The sequence below is a fragment of the Parasteatoda tepidariorum genome, chromosome 3 (assembly GCF_043381705.1).
Source record: "Parasteatoda tepidariorum isolate YZ-2023 chromosome 3, CAS_Ptep_4.0, whole genome shotgun sequence".
NCBI lineage: Eukaryota > Metazoa > Arthropoda > Arachnida > Araneae > Theridiidae > Parasteatoda > Parasteatoda tepidariorum.
Genome location: NC_092206.1, coordinates 99,661,400 through 99,687,333, shown reverse-complemented (window position 1 = coordinate 99,687,333; position 25,934 = coordinate 99,661,400). Strand labels below are relative to the sequence as shown.

The 25,934-nt window shown below is 28.7% G+C and overlaps 1 protein-coding gene across 1 annotated transcript; it reads right to left on the bottom strand.

Moving 5' to 3' along the window:
* Positions 1 to 718: 718 nt before the first annotated feature.
* Positions 719 to 20,255, bottom strand: LOC107454765 (uncharacterized; the record flags this gene model as incomplete). The annotated part of the gene is given in 15 exon segments (XM_043040564.2): positions 719 to 2,952; positions 5,070 to 5,231; positions 6,040 to 6,140; positions 7,747 to 7,846; positions 7,941 to 8,076; positions 8,485 to 8,565; positions 11,124 to 11,270; positions 11,929 to 12,038; positions 12,122 to 12,182; positions 14,540 to 14,686; positions 15,315 to 15,441; positions 16,670 to 16,823; positions 18,587 to 18,769; positions 18,846 to 18,957; positions 20,117 to 20,255. Coding segments are annotated over 15 exon segments (3,487 nt in total), but the record flags the coding sequence as incomplete, so codon positions are not given.
* Positions 20,256 to 25,934: the final 5,679 nt, after the last annotated feature.

Here is a 25,934-nt window from a genome sequence, read left to right as displayed (position 1 = left end):
TATAATACTTAGAACAAAAAATAAAAATCCATTTTATACTTTAATTTTTATTTATTTTTGTATATCTTAAAATCTAATGTTTACGTAGAATCCAAATTATAACAATTTATAAACGAAATTATATACAGATTTTAATATAACAAAATAGGAAAGTATTCTGAAGAAGCACTTTCAGTAATTTAAGTTTAAATTATTTACCTTGATTTTCCATATCAGAAAATGATAGCAAAAGAGAATTATTAGAATGTTAGAAGTTCTTTTTCTATAATTAGAATGCTTTCTAAAGCAATATATATTTAAAGTATACTTATAAAGGGTTTTTTTTTAGACATTTTCCTTTTAAAACATGTTAAATTGTAAAGAAAAAAAGTATTAATATTTGATAATAAACACTACTTGCACTGTGCTATTTTAAATATGAATAATAATAATCATACTAATTGCAGAAATGCATTATTTTAGATTTTTAATGTGACCATTTTATCCATTGATATATATCTACCTGCCTAAGCTGTTTTAAACGATAACAGTATCATTTGACAGCATAATATCCTTCAGAAAGTAAAAAAAATTAAGCTTAGCCTTATGAGATAAAGAAAAACAGCGCATGGTATCCATTAAGAACTTTTTCTCGATACTTTAAACAGTATTCTATGGTCTATGATTTTGCATAAGTAATTTAATACTGTATAGTATAATTTAATACTGTCTGTTTCTATTTTTTTTTTTTTTTAAATTTATTTTTACCTTTAGATTAAGCAACTAAAAACCGATTTTAGCAACACTGGAAAATTCTTTAGTGGGATTAAAAAATTCAATAAATATATTTGTCAAAAATATACTTTTCAAGAATAAATTACCTTTTTGAAAATACTAATGATCATAAAAAGAAATAAATTCTAGAATAACACCTACCGTATTATAGCTAATTCATTTGAATTTACAATAATTTTTCTAATGATATCCAGTTATTTACCTATGAGCTAATGTAAGAAGAAATTACAAAATGAAGAAGTGAATTTATATTTCGCATTGAATTAACTTAAAAATGCATCACAGCGACTGAAAATGACAAATAAGAAAGATTTACTGTAATTACAAAATGTGAATGGTCTACCGTCAAAAAACGGTAAGTATTCTAGGAATCAAAAAGCTTATAACAAATAAATTGTAAAAATGTTTTAACTAAGAAAATTAATAAATAAATTGACACAACAATAAATAATTATGCAATATCAAACAATTCCTCAATGTCCAAATCATCAAATATATTGTTGTCTGGTATGTCAACTGCATCTGTAAAAACTCTTTTAAAAGTTGCTTGAGAAAACTGTGAAGGTTGGATCAGTCTATTACTACAGTCAATTAATTGTCGTTCCTTACTAGCTGTATTGATTGTAGTTTCTACAAGTGTCTCTTTTATGTTTTTGACCCATGGTTTTTGTAAAATTCTGGCTCTCGAAGTATGAGGTATTTGTGGTGAATCATTGTTCTTTACAGCATCCTGTGCATGCGGTTCAGCCTTAACAATATTGGAAGGGCCTGGTTGGCATATTTTATCAGTATCTTTGCTTTTATCTTTTTGTATAGCATATTTTGCTAATTTATTTTTTACACTTGACAGAAAATCATCATTGACAGAAGAGTTATGTTTTTCACTAACTGAATTATTATCTATTGGCAAAGATTTCAAAGCTGTTGAATAATTTAGTGGTATAGCTTTCCGCAAGGTTAATTTTGAGGTATTTGAATTAAAATCAAAACCTTTCGAAACTAAAGTCGTGCTAGTTTCTTTTTTGGAAAATGTTTCTTGGTGTTTAAGGTTCGCACCTTTAGATATTTCTGACTTGTGCTCAAAATCTCTGCCTTCAGCCTCTGCACTCTTATTTACCTGATTTTCTTCGTTTGGAGGTTCGTGATGCTGTCTTGATAGGGAACTATTTGTTGCAGTCATTGAATGTTTTCTTTTAAAAAAATGTGGACGAACGTTATCGACTGGCTCAAAATATTCGCTTTTAGCAGAGTCATTCGGTGACATTTCATGCTCGTGTCTTTCAACAGACTGAATACATGCTCCTTCAATAATCTTACATTTGATTTGAGCTGTTTCTGGTGGTAGATTTTGCTGTAACAAGCTAGTTGATGGCCAGTTATTATTTGATAGTTTTTGCTGTAACAAGCTAGTTGATGGCCTGCTATTGTTTGATTGATGACTATTGTTTATTGCACTAATTATTAAACTGCTGTCCAAAGAGGTTTTGTTTTCATTTTGGTTCCTGATCTCGTTAAATTTGGCAGTTTTCAATTCAGACACCTCATGCAACAGCATTTTTTTCTTTGGGGGAGATCTTCCAAAAGAAGGAAAAGATCTCCCAGAAGAAGCTATAGGTGCTTCTGTAGCTTTCGGATTTTGTTGGTAGCCAGAATTCTCTGCACATTGCTTTTGCAAAGTATTTGAAGTAGATTGGGGAGAAGTTTTCTTCGTAAATATTTTCCCAAAACTTTCAGAGGTAGCATCCGATGCTATAAAATTTTCATGAAAAATGTTATTTAAATCAGCTAATGTGGACACTTCATCATTTTTGTAATCTTCCAGACCTATGTTAACCAGACCATGTCTTAGTATTTCTGTATCAGAATTTTTTGGTGTCTCCTCATTAAAAGATGCAATAAGTTCCTGAATAATTTTTGGGCATTCGTCATCTGCAGCATTTGGATGAGTGTTATTTTGAGGACTAAAACAATACTGTTGTTCTTTGTTCTCATAAGCACTTTGCCCATTAGCAGAAGAGTGAGAAGCAGCATGATATGAAGATGAAACTGCTGAAGTGCTCTGGGAACTAGAAGTTCCATTTATATCTAATAAAAGTTGTTGAAGATTTATGCCATCTCTGTAGTTTTTGGACTCTTTCAATAGATTTTCAAGTTTTAACAGCTCCAAAATAGTTTTGGCTGAAATAAAGAACAACACTGTAAATTTGTCTCATATTACATTGCCAACCGTTTAATGTGAATGCATTGGTTCTCAAATAATGGCTCAATCCACAAGCAGGAAATCTAAATAATGTATAGTATTTTCTCAATTTTGCATGTTAATACAAACTTGTTCATGTAAGCTATTAAAGTGAAAGAAAATCTCTATTTACTACTTTAGACAAACAAATGCTCCTTATTATTGTTCAAAGAGAGAATTCTTCTCTTACATACCTAAGGCATTCCTAAGTGAAGGTGGAAAAGAACTTATTGTTTTACTACACCTGAGAATGAACAATTTTTTTAGAAAACAGATACAAAATGTTGAGGTGATTAAGCATTTTTGACTCGACTGCTTTACAAAACAAAATTAATCACTTCTAATATATTTCGATAAGTGACCTAGTTGTTTGATTTAGACATATTTACTGTGTATCAGATAATCAAAGAAATTTTAATGTTAAAATATTCTGTTTTTCGAGGTTAATAACTGAAGATGACTTATTCCACTAACCAATAACTTTATAAATAAACAAAAAGTGAAATTATAATGCAATATAAACTTAAGATCAAGTTATAATCCTGTAATAAACTTATCTTTAAATGAGATCTAAATAACAAACACTTTTTTTAAAAAATCGATCAATTATAATGCGAAAAACTAATTAAAATATGTATACTTGTAGACCTAGTTAGAACAACAACACCCACAATGTCACAGTAAAATGAAGCAAGTAGGCAACATTGAAAAAAACTCTTTTTCCCAAACTCGTGTCAAAATGCAGAAAAATGTCTAATTTTTCCCAACTACAAGTGTGTTAAAATCACATTAATTTTCAAAAATGTGTCAATATACACTGCCCATACATTTAATGTTACGTCAATATTTTAATTTTAAGATAAACTAAAATTACAGTAGGCTACCTGATTCAAGCATTTGAACAAAGTCATATTTTCAAGCATCAAACTTTTATCATGAAAGTATTATCTATAAGTGTAACACATAAGATAATCCCAAAAAAAGTCTTACTTTGTTAGCGAGACCGCAGTTCAAGATTAAAAAATTTTATTTGGGCATTTTTTTAATTTTATTTCTAGCAGCAGCGCACTTGATATATATCCACCACACATTCGCTGGCTATTTAGGCATTTAACTTAACAGTAAACTTGGATTTGAGTAACTTAACAGAAACTATGCAAGTGCTTAGATAATTCTGTACTTCGTAAACCAATCCTAAGACATTGCTTACGTCTGAGACAAATGTAATTCAAAAATAATAAATAAACAACATTGACTTCTTATTAAAGTTGGCAACAAAAAAAAACAGGGTTTACTGAAGAAGAAAAACACAACCTGTATGGGTTTTTTTTTCTGCTGAAACCCACCACAAAAAACTCTGTTTTTTTTCCTAAGAAAAACAAATACTTTGGTATTTTAAGAAAAAAAATTGAGTTTCTATCCAAACAAAACCCTACAAATGCTTTATTTGCAAAAAATATACATAGCCACTTTTAAAACTTAAGTGCATGTATATATAGTTCTTTAAACAATGTAACTTCTGAAAAATTGTTTTTTCACAAATACAATTCTTTCTCTTTTGTGTGTGTATAGGTGTATACTTTTGTGTATATCATTAACAAAAAAATGTTTTTAAAAAATCATGGGTTTTTAGAAAAAATCACACCCAATTGAGCTCAATTTGACAAACACTACTTCTAATATAAAAGAAACAGCTCACGAAGAAAAATAAGTGGCAATATTTGTTTGACAATAGATTAGTGTTAATTAACACATGAAAAGTTTACAAGTAGTTTACCTACAAAACAATTATGACAAAATTTTACCTTCTCAAGATCTGATTGTCGCTATTTGCATTTTCCTTCAGGAAAATATGAAGCTATATATTTTTATGATCAAAAACTTGAGATGTAATAAGATATTTTACATCCCAACATTTAAATTCCTTGTGTGAATGAAACATATTTTACCACGGAAAAAATATATATATACATATTAAAGAAATTAGAAATTCCCCCCACTCTTAATTTCTATATCGTCTTATTTGTAATTTTTATTTTAATGAAGATTCACTTACCATTTTTTGCATATTCCAAATTCGGATCATCAGGAAAAGAAGTGTGAAGAGAGCTTAATCCAGATAATATAGAAGATTCAGACATTGACGATTCAACCAATAGAATTGCAACAATTGCATCAACTACTAGAACTTCATAACGAAACATCAACCTTGCATGACCTGAAATGTTAAGCCACAAAAAATATTAAGGCTATTTAAGTTATTGAAATATATAACTGCAAAGTTTACATATTGCTCACTAGTTTTCTGAACCAGTGAAATCTACAAAACCAGTGAAATCTGGAAAAGGAGCTGAATCTCTTAACCTTTCAAAATAGTAAAGATTCTATTTGCAGAAATCCTTTTGAAGAATCTGTATTGTAGTTACTCCACAATGCCAAAATTCTTTCTGTTTTTTGTTTAAACAAATTGAGCTTATCAAAAGCTTTAAATATGGTTTAAAGAGTTTGAAGCCCTCTCTACTAAATCAGAGTCACTGTACTCACCCAATATATTTTTAAATAATATAACTCACATCATCATAATATATTTACTTTCATAAAAATTAAAATATTTTAATTAGTATAACTAGGAATAAATGTAAGAAGTATTAATATTTGAAATCTTTGTTAAATGCTTATTATAATCTGACTAAACTACATTAAAATGCAATAAGAACTCCAGTTCCTTGGAGAAAAAAAAGATTAATTGATTTAAAAAAAGGGCAAAAAGGAAGTGCAGCATAATATTAATAAAATACAAAAATAGAATAATACACAGTTGGAAGAAGGAAAGAGTAGTAATTAAAAAAAATAATGATAGTGAAAGAAATGTCTCTTTTTTTAGAATTTTAACTACTATACAAATAATTTACAATAATTAAAGCTTAAAATCAAAAATTCCATAAACACAAAAATATTCAATCTTCTTAAATAACGATAAAATGTTGAAATAAATTTTTTTAGGTTTTAATTAAATAAAGCTATACCTTCAGCTAGCCTTATAAGACTTTGTAATAATCTAGGAGTTGTCCTAGCATAATTTCTTTCTGCCAAACTTCTTTGTCGTGTATAATATGTCTGTAAGACTCTAAAAAAATCAAAAGATATACAGTTTGCATAACTAAACATAAGTTAACTTAAATTTTAATTGAATTTAATCTAATTTATTTTTAGCATATGAGCATAGAAATCAGCACTGTAACCAGATTTAGCTATATTTAGCGCTTTAAGAATACATCATAATATGATTTATGACATACTTCCAATGATAAATATGCATAGTTGGCATGGATGATTTGTATCTTAAAATGAAATAAGACAGTTAAATGGAGAATGGTTCACACTGCAAGTTGAAAGAGGGGTAAGTTTGATCCTCAACTTGTAAAAAGACCCAATCTAAATAAGTACACCTCTCCAAACCATAGACAAGCAGAAAGCCCTTTCATTCAGAGCTCTAACTTTTAACAGCTATGATATGCATAATGCTGACTTTGTTTAGACAGCATTTTAGCTGGAACTATTCTCACAAAACTTATACAATGAGAAGATTTTCAGCCAAAATAAATTAATAGAGTTTACCTTGCAGCATATACACATCAACTCATTAAAAGGTCACCTGGATCAAACTCACAGAAGTGTGAGCTGTACCACACCATAAACAGTTATGCCTTTAAAGCGTTTGTCAAAGTAAGCAACTTTAATTAAATACTGTAAAAGTTAACAGTTCATTGAGTATAGTGAAATTAGTTAAAGAATAAAAGTCATGCCTGGAAGTGGACAAAAATATCCTACTAAAATATTTTCTTATGAATGGTATACAGAAAAGTCTTGATAATTCGAGTTTCCCATAAATCCAAGCACATGAAAAAAATCAGCCTTGCTCCCAAATAATGGCCAACGTATACACAACACATAGAACGACTGAATGTTGCAACACGAAATTACATTACAGTTAGCAATCACGTCATTGATGAAGACGATTTGCTTCCATGTAGCCCGATAAAAAATTTCCAGGTTGCAAAAACACAAACAATACAGTAGTAAACACATGGCTAAATAGTGATGAACAATTAGAATTTGTAGATGCGGCCATTATAGAAACGTTCGAGGCTCCGGCAATACAAGAGGACAGTGTAGAGGAAAATCTGGCAGATTCCACGCAACAAATGAGTTACAACAAGAGCCTTGCTGCTCTAGAATCTGCATGGAGCAACAGCCAGAGGCAAATCCAGCCGACAATATGACACTTTGACGATGGCACGATATTGCTGCACGAAAAAGGAGCATTGTATTTAAACTACATTAGGCAATTATTTTAAAGTAAAATTAACCTGATACAGTTGATGAACAATGTAACTTGGTACAATGCTGAAAATATACCATGATCCTCTAATGTAAAAAAAAATTTCTTTAAATATACCGAATTAAATACCGAAATTTAAAAATTGCTATGTTTCTATTTATTTTAATATTTATAAAATTTTATGTTTTCAATAATTCGAGTTTTCTAAAGTTAGAGGAATGCTCGGTCCCGTCCACCTCGAATTATCGAGACTCTACGGCATTGAAATATTAAAAAAGAAGAAGCCTTGTGTAATAGGTACTGCATAAGGTTTTCCAGAGATATTATAATTAGCAATGTAATATTATTTCACAAATCAACAAGCTAGTAAATAATTTATAATCGTGCTTACTTTTCACAAGCTGGTGTCACTTTTGGTTTGATATAGCGAATCAAACTGAAATAATTCCTTATCTTTGATATTGGCCACACTGAACTACTCTTCTTTTGATCTAGATTTGTAAAAACAAATCAATCAATTTATGGTTTGATTTAATATGACAATCAAGTAAAATGTTTATAAATAATAGAGTAAGAAAAATATACCTAACACATTTGATCCCTCTAAGATGTATGAAGCCACCATATCATCCCATTTCTCATCATAGGTATCCAGAAGAACTAGAATTATGTCAAATCGACTAAGAAGGGGACTCCCTAAAGCAGTATTTTCAGACAAACTCTAAGGATTATGAAAAAATATTAATTTTTTCTAATAATATCTCCTATTTGAAATAAAAAAATATTAGTTGCATAAAATTTTGACAATTTCAATAAATAATTATAACTCTGTAAAATATAGACAATGTTACGCAAGATAAAATATTTTCTGATAATGCAATTATGTTTTATTATATGGACATTTTTTTGTGGAAGAATACTTAACTTCTACACTTATAAATTTATTGGTTGTTTAACAACTGAAATACGTTAATGACTACCTTGAAAACATTAATTCATGAATACATTGTGACACTTGATTAATTGTTAAGACAAGTTATTAAAAAATATAAATAAATCTAAAGTTAATAAATAATTGCTGAGTGTACATGCTGTTTTCAGAATAACTATTAAACAAAGCTAAACTTACAAGCTGGTTATCATATTTTCCTTTTGGATTAGTTGCAGCAAGAATAGAACATCTTGTACTCAACCTGCATACAAGTCCAGCCTAAATACAAATGAAATATAAATCAAAATGAGAAAATATGTATAATGCATAAACTGAATCGGTGTTGAAATAAGGAAGGGCCGCAAAAGACTAATTTGGCAGGGGGGGGGGAACACAAAAACAATACAACTTTTAGTTCATTTAAAATGTTAGATATTCAGAAAATAATAAATTTTTCTGATAGGAAAATAAATTTTTTAAAGAATGAGGAAATACAGAGAAAAAATGAACAACCCAAATTCGTAGTATAAGAGGATTTATCACAAAACTTTCAGTCTAAATGTTAAATATATTTGTCCCCTCCCAGAATTATAACATGCTCGTTTGATGCTTATATAAAGACTTCACTTTCCATTAACACAGTCAGAATTTAAAATTCTACTATCATGATCTGTTTAAAATAAAAGAACAAACTTCTTTAAGCTGTGTGACATACTTTACCTTAAAACAATCCCTCTCTTTTGAAAGTTATAACCAAAAGGTGCCATTCACTGTAAGAAGAGAAAACATTGAAATATATAGCACAAATGCTGACTAGAGGAGATGCATGTTCATCTCTTGTTCCGGAGTGCACATGTAAGAATTTATATGAACAGTTAGATTAGATTTAAAGATTTGGCAGCTCTGACGAGCAAGGCACTTTGACCAGAGGTCTATTGTACCCGAACCCGAATTCAGGAACGTCTTGCAGTTCCCAGGCGTTGACACAATGTTGCTCTAAATGCTCAAATCTTTGAGCCGAATAGACCTCACAATCACAGAGTATGTGTCGTGATGTCTCTTCTTCAAGATGACAATCCCAACAAAGAGAATCGTATTCTATTCCTATTATGTATAGGTGTCTTCTGAGGATGCAGTGTCCAGTAAGAAGACCAATGATCTTCCTTAAAACATTTCTATTAAGCTTTAAAAGCTCTTTTTGACGTACACTACAGTCGCGATTTAGCTCCTTAGCCTGTCTCTGACCGTCTATATGAATAGTTAAAAATAATCAAACCTAAATGTACAACAAACTAACTCACAAGCACTCTGATAAGTTGATACGCGTAAACAGAATCATAATTCAGCAAGCATGACTAGACCATTTATGCTCATAAGAGCATATGCAGAGAAATATGCCAACCAATATTGATGGAGCCGTGGAGGCTCAGGGATTGTTCACCTTTCATTGAAGTGAACCAGGTTCGAATCCTAGAGATGGCTGGTTGATCCAAATTTCACACGCGGCTCGCACTGACCAGTTTTGATTTAAAATATCCTCAGTGGTAGATGGATCATGGGTTCGAGTCCCCTTGCCGTCAAGCTAACTGTGGCGGAGTTTCGTGGTTTTCCTCTCCATGCAACACAAATGCGGATTAGTTCAATCAAAAAGTCCTCCTCGAAGGCAAATTTCTCCCAATACTTGATCCTGGAGTTCCTTTCTCTTCTGGATTAGGTTCAAAATTACAAGGCTATGGAGCTGAACATTTGTCGTCGTAAACACAAAATTCAGTCGGCTGTTCAACAATGGTTATAAAATAAAACCAATATTGATACACTTAATCTTAATTGTAAAATGTAACTTCAAGAGATTTACCATTAAATTAAAATGTATGCAAACGAGCGAGTTTAATGCTGCAGCGGAACACTTTATGATCTAGCAACACATCATGAATAGCCCATAAAGATAAAAGAAAGTGATCCCAAATCTAAACAGAGTGCAATTTGGCAATTATCGTTCATGGTTTGGTACATTTTGATGCTATCAATCTATATGACGTTACAATTTTTGATGAAAAAGTGGACGAAAACAAATGGCAAGCATATCTATCTTAAGAAAATAATCAATAATAACTAACTTATAATAATCAATAAAAAAAATACAGTTTCAGGAACAAAATAAAATCTTTTAGAAAGCAATAGAAATAAAAATTTAAAACAGATTCATTTAAATTACTTTAAAATGTCACATATATTTTAAAAAATGTACAACAGGAAATGCATATGCTATGTTCTATTCTTAAAGTATCAAGATTTCTCTACACAATGCAAAAGATCAGATATATTCATACATATTTATGTCACTCTGTTTTGCTATTGTTTTACGTCAAATTATTTTCACTAATAGTGTATTTAAATTTGACGAAATTAGTAAATTTTACAAGCATAAGTTTAAAAACAAATTTATATGATTTCGATATCACCAGCCAAATCATAAAGATCTATTATTTGAAGAAATTTTGAAAATTTAAATTTCAAAATTTTTACAATAGTTTAGTTTGTCTTTCAAATTACTTGGCCATATTTATTTAAAATTTCCTAGCGAAACAGTATTTCTCTACTGAATAATGTTGAGAAAAATCAGGTTCTAACGTAAAATAATAAAGATTTGAGTAGACAATTAGTTTACACTTTTCTCATCACAAACAACTATAATAACATATATAACTAAAAAGGTATCTTCATTATTTCTCTATATGTATAAGAAACATTATGAAAATAATCATTACACAGAGCTCTTTTTAAAAGCCCTAGGTTATTTTTTAGCTACTCACAGTTTCGATTACTTTTAATCATACCTTGGCAACACTGATGGTCTGTTGCTCCATGGCTTCATGTATACAAGTTTTATCATTTTCTTTAATGCAACTGAATTCATCAATACAACAAATACCTCCATCTGCAAGTACAAGAGCGCCAGCTTCTAATTGCCATTTTCCACTTTCCTGTAAATAAAGTATCTAATTAAAAAGTAACCAGCATTAAATAGTGTTAGCAAATGTTTTTGAGATGCATTTTTTACAAAAGGTAGAATTTTTTTTCTTCAAATGTTTGAGCCTATTAAAGCAAATTTAATCTTGAATGCAATAAATTATATATACTGAATTAAAATATTGAGAAAATTACAGAAAAAATGGAAAATGCATTTTCGATCAATGACATCCATTTCTTATGAAAATGTGCTGTACTTAATTAGGCTTCAAATTGAGCAAGTTTTGCAAGCTTGAAATATTTAATTCTATTTTTGCATGAATTTATGACATTGAAGAAAAAATGCAAAATACATTTCCCTTACCTGCAATTATTACACACCTTAATACTTAACAATCAAACAATATATTCATTTTTAAAACATAAAATTTTTGGTTAAGAGAAATATTTTAATCGATTTTGGAAAAAGCTGCTTACAACATGCATAATAAGTACGTACAATAAACTTCTTCAATAGCAATAATTGTATTGTAATAATGGCAAAAAATAGTAATAATAATAAATGTAATAATAACAATAATAAACAATGTAATAAAGTAATAATAAACTTGTTCTAATAAAGTAAAAATAAATAACAATCAAGTTTATAAGTTTAAAAAAGTTTTATTTTACTTTTACAGCTGAAACTGTTAATCCAGCATTTGTAGTACCAATACCGGATGTCAGCACTGACCTCATAGACACTTTAGAAGCAAATTTCAAGAACTGTGACTTTCCTGTACCTATTCATTTTTTAAATAAAGAGAAGTTATTTACAAACCCAAGCAAAAACTTGTCAAAGTAGAAGAGAGAATAAAATATGAACCTGGGTCTCCGACCAACAAGAGATGAGAATCACCCCTGATTCTTGAATTTTCATCTTTTTTCTGAAACACAGAAAAAAAATTGTCATTTATTACTTCAAAAAGAATAATTAGTTACAAAAAAGGAATTATTTTATGCTAATGATGATCAATTATTTAAAGTTTAGCAAATGAAAACCAAAATCTGGAGAAACTTCAGGCCCTGATCAAGGCTAACAAGTAGATTCTAACAAGTAGAGATGATTCATTTTAAAATAACACTTGGTACATTAGTAGTGTTTTCATATTAAAATAATTTGCATTCAAGGATTAATAGATTTATTTGGTTTATATCTAACATTCACAACCATATATTATAATAAATCTTAGCAATGTTTTGCAGAAATAAAAAAAAAACCAATAAACCAAGATTTCAACACATTAGGTTAATTTATTTTAAGAAATTCTGCTAGAAAATGTTTTGTTTCATTTGAAAAAGTCAAACAATTTATAAAGTTTTTAAACTCAATACAAAATTTCAAAAAACATAGATGAAAATCCTAAATTATGCAAGATTTAAAGAAAAACTTATTCCATTGTTTGCATTCTACAAAAGTATTACTAGGTACTATTCTAATTTGTTGGTGCAAGTAAATTCAGTAATTTTCCTTATTTCTTTAGTTTTTTTTTTTTAAAATAGAAAACACCAAAAAATAAAAATAAAAATTTAAAAAATAAAAATAATTCAGTGAACATAATTCGTTGGCAGCTTTATCGTTTGCGCCGGTGAAATGGAAAAGTACCTATTTTCCCCAACAAAACTTGAAAATAAAAACAAACTTAGTAATTTATATCCAAAAACATAATTCCTACAAGAGTATAATAGGATTACAATGCTCACATATGGGCTTAAAGAAGCTCAGATTAAAAAAATATGGCTATATAAAGAATAATTGAATAAAGTGAATAACTATATTATAACCTATATTGAAACCTGTCAAGTTGACCACCTATATTATCAAGAACCAAATTTATATTATATAATGACAAAGAGCAAAACTTTTGCAAACTAAACGACTGTCTATCTTGTATGTTGATCCTTTGAATTTGTCAAACTCGTCTAGAATTATTGAATGGTATTCTCATTATTGAATGATATTCTTAACTCTTTTACAGTTCATAACTTTTTAGAAAACGGTCTGCGTTATTATGTTACGCATTTAAATTTCACTGAATTAATAAAATAAACACTTTTTGCGAGTTGGCCATTTGAAAAAAACTAAGAACTTTTGTAACAAACATGTTTGTTAGTATACATGACAAAATAAATTTTAAAATATTGAATTAAATAATTCTAATAGTTTATATGTTTTTCAGTACTGATGTTTTAAGAAACTACTTATAATAAATAACTAGCATACATCAATAACAAAATATGCATTTTTATTAGATTGTTTTTTAAAGGAATAAATTTAGTACTAAATTTCTGTAACAAATAATAATTCATTCGGGTAATTAATCTTATTTTTTAAGATACTGAGGGTGTCTGATAAATAAAATGTTAAAGTCATGCTTTAAAAAAAATTATCACACTTACACTAGCGTGTAAAAGTTTTTGGTCAACGCGTGAAAGGCATTTAAGCCTTTCTATGTGCTTTTTTTTTTGTAGAGATGATTTACATTTTATTTAGTCAAGCCAACAAATATATTACACTTGATTTCAGAATTATTTTCTCCTGTAATTTAACATAAAATGTAATCTTCTTTGGATTAAATTTAAATCTTTGCACTCAGTTCAGTTGAATATTTCGTTTTTTATATAATTCGAGTCTTGTAAGAACTAATTCTTCAAAAATAAATGTCAATATTAAATTAAAATAAAAATCACGATTGCCGAAAACAAATATGCAAAACTTAAGCTTATTTGCTAAAATTCTATCTTTCAATTGTATTTTCATCCAATTTTTAGATGTAAGAAAATCGCTTCATGAAAAACAAATACTCGGCTGATATGAAAATTGCATTTGATTTAAAGTGACTTTCAAAACACTAACTTTGCTTACTGGTTGATAAGCATATTAAGAATGTTTAGGAATAAAATTATACATTATTTATTACATTTCCAATCAACCATCTATAATATTGAGTTTGACCAAAGACTTTTGCACGCTAGTATATCATTTTTTTTTCTATTAGTAATGTATAAGAAATTTATGAATAACGTAGACAATGTGAATAACGCAATATATATAAGAATAACAGGATATAAGAAAAGCTATAAAATAAAATAAAAACTTTCACATGTTTCCCTGCACTACAAAAGAAAGAAAAGAAAAAAAGAAATCACAGCAGAAATATTGAGTCATAAACTTTACCACTGGTGTAATCTTTAAAATCAAAAATACAAGAGGAAATGAAAAAAAAAAAACATAAACAATTACCTCTACTCCACCTGCTAGTATCAGAGCTACAGCTAGCTTTACAATGTACAAACCAAATATTTGAGGACAAATAGAGGACAGAATGAAATCTCGCCCCTTCAGTGGGTCATATTTGTTTTCCATCCAAAATAGGCCAAATTCATTCACCTATAAAGAATTAATACTTTAATTGAGGGAACTTTGCATAGAAAAAAAAATAAAAAGCTTAATATATTTTCAATTTAATTGAAAATTATTTTAAGTTAGTGTCATAGCATTCCATGTAACATAAATTTTTATCCACAATTATCTTTTTTTATACATTTTATTATAAACAAAATACTCTGCAGTTCCTAATATTTATTTATAAAGATCATATTTATTATTGGAAGTAAATACACATCTTGGCACAAGACAATGCATTACAAAAATTACATCTTAAACTTATTAACTCTTTTCCCAAATATTTATATAAATAATTGATCATCTTTGAATATTTTAAGCCAATGACTATTTACAAGAAATAATTGATGGAGAATAAAGGTCAGAAAAAAAAACTAGATTAGCAATTCTAAAGCAAATATTTTTCACTGTTTTTTGCAGTATCCAATGCTTTTTCAAAAATCTAAACAAGTTTTGTACCACTATTTTCTCATTTCTGTTTTGTTTTAAAAAATTTACAATTATCAACAAAACAAGTTTTTAATTTAAAACTAACTAAACTAATGAAAACATTGCAAAAGTTCAAATAAATGGCTAAAAAATAAAATATTTCAGCAACTTTAATTCACCTTACCAAATTTTCAGAAACAACATCTGGCATCAATTTATTTTTCACTTCAACGTTATGAGCAAACAAGACCAACTCAATGTCAATAAATTTTCCTTTTACTAATGGTTTCCATCTTTGAATCAAAACTCCACTATGAGACAAACACAAACAAATGATTTTAAAAATTTTACTAGTTTTTAAGAAAAAAATAACAAAAATAATAAAAACTGCATTAGTTGTTGAGACAATATAGTATTGATTATTGAAATCAAAACTTACTGTACGCGGGATGCACTTTTTTTTATACAAGGCCATACAAAAAAAAAAGCCCTGTTGGGGGCTAACATAAGGCAAAAATGTAATCGTAAAAATGTGGGGTATATTTAAGTCTGTATTAAAGGTAGCAAGCAAATATACATGCAAAATATTAATCATAATAATGTGTAAAATTTGAGAGAAATTTCATTTCCCTACAAGCACTGAACTTGTGACCATAAATAAAACTTGAAAAATGATATTGTTCAGACTCGTACAAAAATAATAAATAAATAAAAGGTCACAAAGTCATCCATGTTCCCATAACAAATCATACCTCGGGGGGTATTGATCCAGGAGTTTCCTTTTCTTCTCGATTGGTTCAAAATTACAAGGCTACGGAGTTGTGAACATTAGTAGTCGTAAACCCAAAAACTGGGTCGGCTGTTCAAAGACGGATATAAGAAATAGGTTAATACAAGCCATGATGGCTCAGGGGATACAGTGCTCACCTTCCAATAAGGTGAACCAGTTCGAATCCCGGCGATGGCTGGTCGAAGCGAATTCAGCCTCCGGCTTGCACTGACCACAGTGCTGATGTAAAATATCCTCAGTGGCAGACGGATCATGGTTAGAGTCCCATTACCATCAGGCTAACCCTGGGAGGTTTTCTTAGTTTTCCTCTCCATGTAATGCAAATGCCGGTTAGTTCCATCAAAGAGTCCTCCGCAAAATCAAATTTCTCCCAATACTTGATACAGGAGTTCTATTGTCTTCTGGATTGGGTTCAAAACTGCAAGGCTACAGAGTTGAACATTAGTAGTCGTAAACACAAAAAATCGGGTTGGCTGTTCTTGTGACAGAAAAGTGGAGGAGAATTAATACATTTCAATTTATCTTCAAATAAATTTATAAAAAAATACAAAATTATAACTTAATTGAATAGCAACGTAAATTGAAATAGTACACATTGTAAACATTCATATGAGAGATTCTATGTTGTGAATAACTGTCAAACACAACAAAAGTATTATTCGTGCGCCTAGACCCACTTGGAAAAAATAGATAAAAAAGATATAAAACTAAATTCAATGCATGAAATCTAAGAGAATGAATCTTTGCACCTTATTATAACATCATTTCCTGCTTGACAGTTATCAACCAGGTCATCTTCTAGAATAATGCACATTGATTGAGGAATGGATCCAATACTTAAATTGTAGGCTTGCTCTTGTATTTTCATTTCTTGATAATCTTTACAACATAATGGATCAATATCTAAAATACATTCATTATCAACATGAAATGTTCAATAAATACCAAAAATGAAACATAATTTTTAAATTAGTAAGTTATACAGTAACAGTTACACTAAAAATAGAAATAACTAATATTTATCAACATTTATTTAATCAAACAAATATTAAACATATTTCCATAACTAACATATTAATACTACTTCTTGCATAGTTCAATCAACATTGGCGATTGAAATGGGTTACAGGTGGCAAAGAGCAGAGCTTTCTACCTCAGGCAACACTTTGCATGCTTTCACCATGCGGAGCGTCATAGAAGAAAGAAGTACGTTAGTTTCTGTCTTGATTTTCAAATAAAATAAAAAAATTTAAGTTAGGAAACTATATGGAACTGAAAACTACATTTAAACATAGTTCTAAGACAAAGCGGAAATAAGAAATATATATTTCACAATATAAAGAAAAGAGAAAATATTGTACCTAGTACATTCCTGTACAACTGAGAAGGGGAAGAAAGAGAAGGGGGGGAGGATTAATTCAAGACATGGAATGGGACTTCATCACTTTATTTATCACTGCTACTTATTCTCAGAGAAAATGTGAATTTTTGCTACAAACATCTCAAAAAGACGCGAACCAATTTGGATGAAATTTTATTTTTTGTTAGAGGAAAGCTGACAAAAATATGGTGCTACCTGGTGTTTCCTCAAAAATGAAAAAAATATTATAAACTGCCAAACACAATTGAAATGTATTGTAAAAAATGTTTTTTATTTATCCTTTCTAAATAATGAACCACACAATAGGAGACATTAATTAACTACATCAAGTATAAGACATTTTAAAAAAAGTATGGTGTTCAATCTAGAATTTCGGTTAATGATACTGTTTTCAATTTTTTTTAATATAATTTCAAATTTTGTAAGAAAAAAAATAAAAAACAATACAAAATTTTGAAAAAACTATTTTTGTCAAAAGAGTCCAATTTCTATAAAATATGTCCACATTTTTTACCAAAAATTACATAGTAAGAGACTGTATAATAAGAACATTTAAATACTGAAAATCTATAATTGAATTAATTTGAACATTATTTATAAATTTAAAAATTACAGCACATTCTTTTTTTGTTAATACTTTTAACGGTTTTTTTTTCTTAATTCACACACACGTATGAAAATTGATTCTTGAATTGGAAGATTGCAAACAAAAAGTAGCGTTACTCATACATTCTAGCAGAGTAAGCTTCATGAAAGCATCGCTTTTATAATTTAGAGAAAGGTTCAATAAGTTTAAAAGTTTCTGAAGAGTTCTTTGCATAGGTTAGAATTTTAAAGACCTAAAAAAATCTAAGTAGTATTAGTTGTAATTGTAGAAAGTAGTAGTTGTAGAATTTTTAACAGTGGTCCCTTTTCCAAAAATTGAAAATTTTAAGGGATTAAAAAAATATAATTTGTGTTAATTTTTTCAAAGCATTAACTATGGAGATTCATTTCTAAATTCAAGAAAAATTTTAGGAAACTTGCAGGAAATAAAAAACTTTTCTGGATATTGATGTTATGACAGGTGGTGACTGGCAGACAATATTTTAAATCTTAACTTAAATTTAGCTAGTAACAACAGTTAATTTTGCCCTATCCGTTTAAATGTAACAAACTTGTCTATAAGTTGATCCTAGCAGTATAAAATTAAAGCGCATTATTTGATTCACATTTCTGAAAAATAATATTAAAAAAATAATTACAAGTGTGTATCAGTCTTGAATAAGATAAGATTTTGGATTACCTCTACTCAACAAAGTGAAGCTCTTGTTATTACACCATTCAGGATTAGGACATGCTGTTGGTTTCTCAGAAACATAATATTGATTTACTTCAGCTTCTATTGTAAATGAGTGCTTACATTTGGTGCATTTCCACAATTTCTTGTATTCCAGAAGCCTTGGTGCAGTAGTACGTATCACAGTCCCTGCATATAAAAGTGTGTAAATATACAAAAAGAAAAAAATATGAATTATAATAACACGAAAAGAAAAGAGTCTTACCGCACAAACACATAAATTGTCCAGCATCAGAACAATTTGGAAATATACGCCTGTAAATTTCAGGCAAATTTGGCAGAGCAGTTAGTCTGGCATGAATATTTTTAAAGGTCACCTGAATAATAAAAAGTTTCAAAATTAATTTTTATCTCATAGATACTGAAATTGATGTAATATAAAAATAGTTACAGCAAAAATAAATTATTATAACTTTAACTACCAACTATAGAGATAAAAGATGTGCTTTTGAAAAATCTTAATGTACATGAACAGTAGGAAAAACAATATTTACCTATGTTTTGTGCAATACTATTTAATGCATCTTTGTATGCAATCCCTTAATACAATAGGTATGTTACAGAATGTTCAGTGGAGGAATGTCTGATTTCAAAATTAAAATTCTTGGAAACAAAAGCCAGCAGAGGTATGAAACAAACCATACGTTTATTAAGAAAGTTGTAAAAATTTCATACAAAATGTTTGGAATTCAGTTACAAAAATTGCCAACTCGATAATGTATTCTATTAAGTATAAGTAACATGTGTTTCTGGTATTGGAATATCACAGGTTAGATTACAGCCTAACACCATTTGTACTCTTTTCAAGAACTCTCTACAGAGTACAGCGACATCTTCAGCAACTTTATTCTGTAACTTTCACAAGAGGCAGATTACTTGTACTTTTTTTCATCCATTGTTTCTAAATTTTAATTTTTATAATCAATCAGTTCTCAGCGGGATTTTTATAATCAATCAGTTCTCTCTGGCAATATATATATATTAAGGTTGTTTCTCAAAACTTTTTCTCCAAGAAAAACAAAACAGACACAATCTGAGCACTTTAAACTTAATGCATTAATTTTAAAAAAGATCAAAACTGAAGATCGTAGCATCAAGATTTTACGACCTTTACGAAAATCCCTAAAACTAATAAATAATTCTGAGTATTTCCCTATAGTTTATTTACCAGGAGTTTGCACTTAGCTCCGCCTTCATCATGAGGCATCCGACGATACGACTTAGCTATTTCTGGGAGAGAGATATGAACAATCCTAAACAAGGTTGCTATTTGGTGATCGTATGGCAAAAATATTTATTTTGCAATCTTTATGTGCCTTTTTTTAACATTAAATATTTCATAAATTTCTCTCTTTTGATTGAATAGTTTGTCCTTTTTGAAACATTTCGCTGGGAAAACAGCAGTTCTTAAATTTAAAATATAAGCAACAAAAGGCATAATAACAGATTATAAGTGATAGGTCCCACTGTACTTACTTTTGAAGTCATGTTCCTTTTTATCCATATAGACTCAGCTGCTTTTTGGAATCCGTCATCCAACATTTTTAATGCTTTCGAGGGACATTCAAATAAAAGATGGGCAAATATCACATTTGCAGCAAATAAACTCAAAGTACTAAAATGTTAAAAACAAATGTGTGAATACTAAAGATATATATATAAAAACAAACTTCAATTTTATCATTGTCATAAAGAAGAGTTTGATATGGGGTAAAGGGGAAAAAACTTTAATTGAAATGTATAAGATAATAAAGGTTTAGTTATTAAGATAATTAGAATCAGATATTAAGATAATTAGAATTATTTAAGATTAAAAAAAACTGACTAACAGCTAATAAAAAATTAACTATAGTTATAAAATTAAAAATAAAAGAAAAAAGAAAAAATATTATCTTAATTCTTAAAACAAAACTTTAATGCTAAGAATAATATTTTATTTTATAGAAAAAAATTATTCCTAAAACATTGAAAAAAATAATGCCTATCAGAAATGCTTTTTAAAATGCAGCGCAGTCATAAAAAAACGCCTATAAAAAACTAAGATTATTTACAAAAGTAAAACATAAAAAATAAAAATCAGTTTTAATCTTTTAAAGAAAATTTTGAAGCTTAATTTTCTAATTACCCTATTTTGAAGAAAAAGTAAAGTTAAAGTTTAATAGAAACTTTCTTAATTGCCGTGTCATAATTAAAATCTTTCTTAATTTTTTAACAAAAGATTTAATGCTAAAAATCTTAATTTAACTTTTTTGACCTTGCCATGTCTTTAGAAAAAAGTTACCATAAAAGAATAAGGTTTATTAGAAACGCTCTTTAAAAAATGCTGCTAAAAAGAGAAGTTAATTAAAATAATCAAAACAGAAGTTTAAAAAAAATCGTTCTTAGTTCGGAGATATAACTTTAACATTGAGAATCACAATTCATTATGTTACTAGTTATCTGTTTCTCCGTACAAGAAAAAACTGAGAATAAAAATATATAGTCTATTAGAAACGCTCTGTTAACACGATTAACTGTTAACATTGTTTCTCAACCTGTTTAGTGTAGGACAGTGTTTTGTGGATTAATAGTTTCTAATAAAATTAATATATATATTTTATTTATAGGCATAAGCTTAAAATATTTTTCCTTTCTGAAAGTATGTGAAGAGAAACAAACTGGTCAAAGTTTATAGAAATGCCTCAATTTGTATAACTAAAAAAAAATTATGCCATTAGCTCAAATTACAATACTTTAATTATCTATTAAAACGCTGAAATATTTTACAGGTCCTTCTAGTAAATACAGTTGAGAAACACTGGTGAATGGGAATACAAGGAAATGTATACCCCTAATGGTTTCTTGAAAGAAAAAAAAGTCATATTATATATATCAACTTTGCAGTTTTTTTATTAATTGTAAGTTTTGTTTATTAAAAAAATTACTTATTTTTGAATTTTATATTTAATTGTATTTTTATTTGCTGTTAGTATTATTATCTGTTTGCTGTGCTATAAAATTATTTTACAATGTAAAGCTGTTTAAATTGGTAGGCATAATTTATAGAATTTTAAACTAAATACAGCTAGAAACAAAACAAAAATTAAATTCTGAAGAGAAAAAAAGTGTGCGTAAAATGTTGGAACTTTTAGCATTTCCAAACTGAAAAATTTATAATGAAATCTATTATCTTGTTATCTATTAGGGGACTAAATATATAAAAATAAAACTTTAAAAAAAAAGCAATTCAAAATTTTCTGATACTTATAAAAGTGGGATTTAAAAAAAAGAAAATTGGTGTTAGCATGCATATATATATATATATATATATATTTTGTTTCCTTANTCACATCCGCCCTCCTCAAAGGAGGGGGAGTGGACAAGACTCCGGATGGTTCCGGCAGATGTTTATTGGAACACGTTATTCAGCAAGAGACATGCGAAAACCTTCGCTCCCGCATTAAATAGTACAGAGATTGGTGTAATTAGGTCCCAGTCGTACATGCCTTTGTAACTCTATGCACTATGGAAAATCATTTAATGCTTCCTAATATGGAAGTGAAAGAGGCACAAGATTCTAAAAATAATTCCTCCTTTCAAATATAAATCTAATTATTATTCAATGGTATGTTTCCTTGAATTCCCAAAATAGAATAGCTCTACGCTTACTCTTTAACAAAGACATTTTATGAAACCGAAAGAGTTTTAATTCTTTTATTAATACAAAAGTATTTATTATTTTTGTATTACATCCCCTCCCCCCAAAAAAATTTTGGTAAGCCAATATAAAAAAAATTTAGAAAACTTTAAATTTTTAAACTTTAGGTTGGCTGTTTCCTACTACAAATAATATTTTTTCAATTATATGTAGAACAAATAGAACATTTACACTGACAAAAATATAAAGAACATGATAATGCAATTTATCTGTTTAGTAACTAAACAGAAAGAAAAATGAAACATATTTATATAACTAATCTACTAAAATTTTTCACACAAAAATATACAAAATTTTTATGCAAATGAGCTGGACAACAAGTGTCATTTAATCAGAATTTAATTTCAACATTTGTGGGTTGTGATATTTCCTAAGCTTTGATACATGTACTTTTTCAAAATTTTGTTTACTCAAATTTCTTTTTATTTATTTTGTAATCAGTTTCTTGGTCATTCTTTCTTTTACCTATTTTTCCTTTTATTTTTTGTTTTTGTTACCCTTTACATATTTTTTCGTCGATATTAACCTGATAATGAATGCATCCCTTACCTAGATCTATCTTCGAATCATTTGAACTTTTTGGACATTCTATCTTTCTATTTTTTGATGTTTACTTTTACTGAAACATCCTTAACATTCATTTTTTCGATGCTTATTTTTTTGAAACATCATTAACTTTTCTTTTCTCGATGTTTACTTTTTTTTAAACATCTTTTTCATCATTTTTAACCTTAACATTTTGAGAATTCTGCTGTTAAATGTGCAAAGATAAGTTGTCACTTTTAGAATTAACAGCGATGATCAGTCTCTTACCAAATTGAGTAACACCTGGCCCGACACAGTCAATAAATAAACAAAAATCTTTGCAAGTCTGCAACCCTACTAAAGCATGTGGTAAATCAGTATCAAGTATAAAAACTTAGCTGAGTTAATAATTTTGCTTATCGTAATAAGGGAAACTCACAAATTTTGTTAAGTGTTAACTGTCCTTTTGTTTGGGTAACATATAAGGTTTCACATTTTTTAAATAGGAATATTTAGTTTTGACCAAGACCGAAAAATTAAAAGTATTACAAATTTCTGTCAGTTCGTTTGAAAATTCTTCATCGTTAGGTTCAAAAGAAAATTCTGAAAAATTTAGAATTTTGTTGCGATTTAATCTAGAAAAATCATTTGGAAACAAAAGTTTAAATACTAACTTAATTTTGTTTGCCATCACTAATTTAATTGACATTTGAATCACATTTTTTTCCTTTAAAAACATTTTAAATACACAATAAATAACAATATTACATCATATTTTTAAAAAAAAGCAATATGAGCACAAGAAATGCAATCTAACTCTTAATAATATTCTATTCAATTATTCATAATAAAAAGTTTTATATCACTACTCATATCTAAAATCAATAAAATATTTAATCAAATGAGTGAGAAAGAAAAATATGAGAAAAAAGTATATCTACAGTTACTCTTGCTTTCCATTTTCTTCAACCTTCATGATTTTTTATGCTGAAGAGAAAAAGAAACATCATTTTTTTTTAATTGTGATTTTACTTTTTTTACATTTTTGAGCTCTAAGGAGCATCGGATTTTGCACTAAGGACCGTAAGGAACTGTAAGGATAGAACACACATCAACTGGTTGCAGGAGACGAGCTCGATCCAACATCAACATTCCAACTAGCGATGAGGTACATGTACTTGAAAAGACAACCTCATTCTTCTTTTCCTTTGACGCTTTTTTAACTGCAGCAATTTTTCTCCCCCGGTGGTAATGGGATGGGGTTTTTCTGAAGTCACAGCCGGTCTCCGCTAAGGAATAATCCTGGCGTCTTATAATAACAGGGCTACATCTCTGTTATCATTGGTGTATTCATATTAAGAAATGCAGTCAAAACCATAATAAGTTATCAAAAGGTTTATAAAAAGTTATGCTGGTGATTATAACAGTTCACATCCGCCCTCCTCAAAGGAGAGGGAGTGGACAAGACTCCGGATGGTTCCGGCAGGTGTTTATTGGAACACGTTGTTCAGCAAGAGACATGCGAAAACCTTCGCTCCTGCATTAAATAGTACAGAGATTGGTGTAATTAGGTCCCAGTCGTACATGCCTTTGTAACTATATGCACTATGGAAAATCATTTAATGCTTCCTAATATGGAAGTGAAAGAGGGACAAGATTCTAAAAATAACTCCTCCTTTCAAATATAAATCTTATTATTATTTAATGGTATGTTTTCAGCCTAGAATTCCCAAAATAGAATAGCTCTACGCTTACTCTTTAACAAAGACATTTTATGAAACCAAAAGAGTTTTAATTCCTTTATTAATACTAAAGTATTTATTATTTTTGTATTACATATATATATATATAATAGAAAGTAAACCGAAAAGAATTAAAGTGTATGTGCTACGCAGACATTTCGATCCCAAAAAATAGCCACTAATATAACAACTATAAAACAGTATTGCATAAGTAATACTCAAAAATCTTGAAAAAAAAAAGTAATTTTTAAAATACAATTTCGTTTAATATATTTTAAAATAATTTGTTTTTAAAATTTAATTAACAGCAAAAAAAGTTTGTTTAAAATAAGTGTGTGATGGTTAAAAAAAAAGAAAACAAATAAATAAATTTCTAAAAATAATAATTGCAAAACACCATATTTTTTGATTTTCATACCTATCATAATACATAAGAAGTGCATACCTGCCAACTTATACTCTTTGCAAGGAAGATTAGTGAAATGACAATAGTGAGCTGTGCAAAAAAGATTAGTGAGTTAATAGTGAGATGGCATTTGAGTAACAAATGTAGGTAAAAATAGTTTTTTATTTTGCGAGGAACTAAACGTATCCTCGTATGATTACCAGGCATTTATATTTGTGTGTAATAGTGGTCAAAATCATTTCAAATTAGATTTATAAACTAAAGAGATGAAAAAAAAGCGTACGTTTTGATGCTACTTGAAACAAAAATAAAATATTACAAAACATTTGCAAAAGGAGGCAGATATGTATTATTAACAATTTTCTTAGAAAATACATCTTTGGAAAGCAAGTACACAACCGTGATTTCTCTTGAATATTTTATATTCCCTTAAAACATTGAGTTAAATACGTAATAAAGAAATATTTGCTGTTTCTGTTTCAAGAACTTTTACTTCCGATACCATCTTGGGATAGGTTCAAGTACAAACCCATGAGTACTCTACAGTAGTTTACTTTCCCTCAAAACTACGAGTTTGCGATGTTACTGTTTTAAGAACTTTTACTTCCGATACTATCTTGAGATAGCTCCAAATATAAACCCATCAATACTAAGCAATAGCTTACTTTTCCCCAAAACTATGCGTTAAAAATATAATGAGAGAAAGAGATTTTTGCTGTTACTGTTTTCTATTACTTCCGATACTATCTTAGGATAAGTGCAAATACTAACCTATTAATACTAAACAATAGTTTGCTTTCCCTCAAAACTACGCATTAAAAACGCAGTGAAAGAGAGTTTTCGATGTTGCTGTTTTAAGAACTTTTACTTCCGATACTATCTTGAGATAGCTCCAAATATAAACCCATGAATACTAAGCAATAG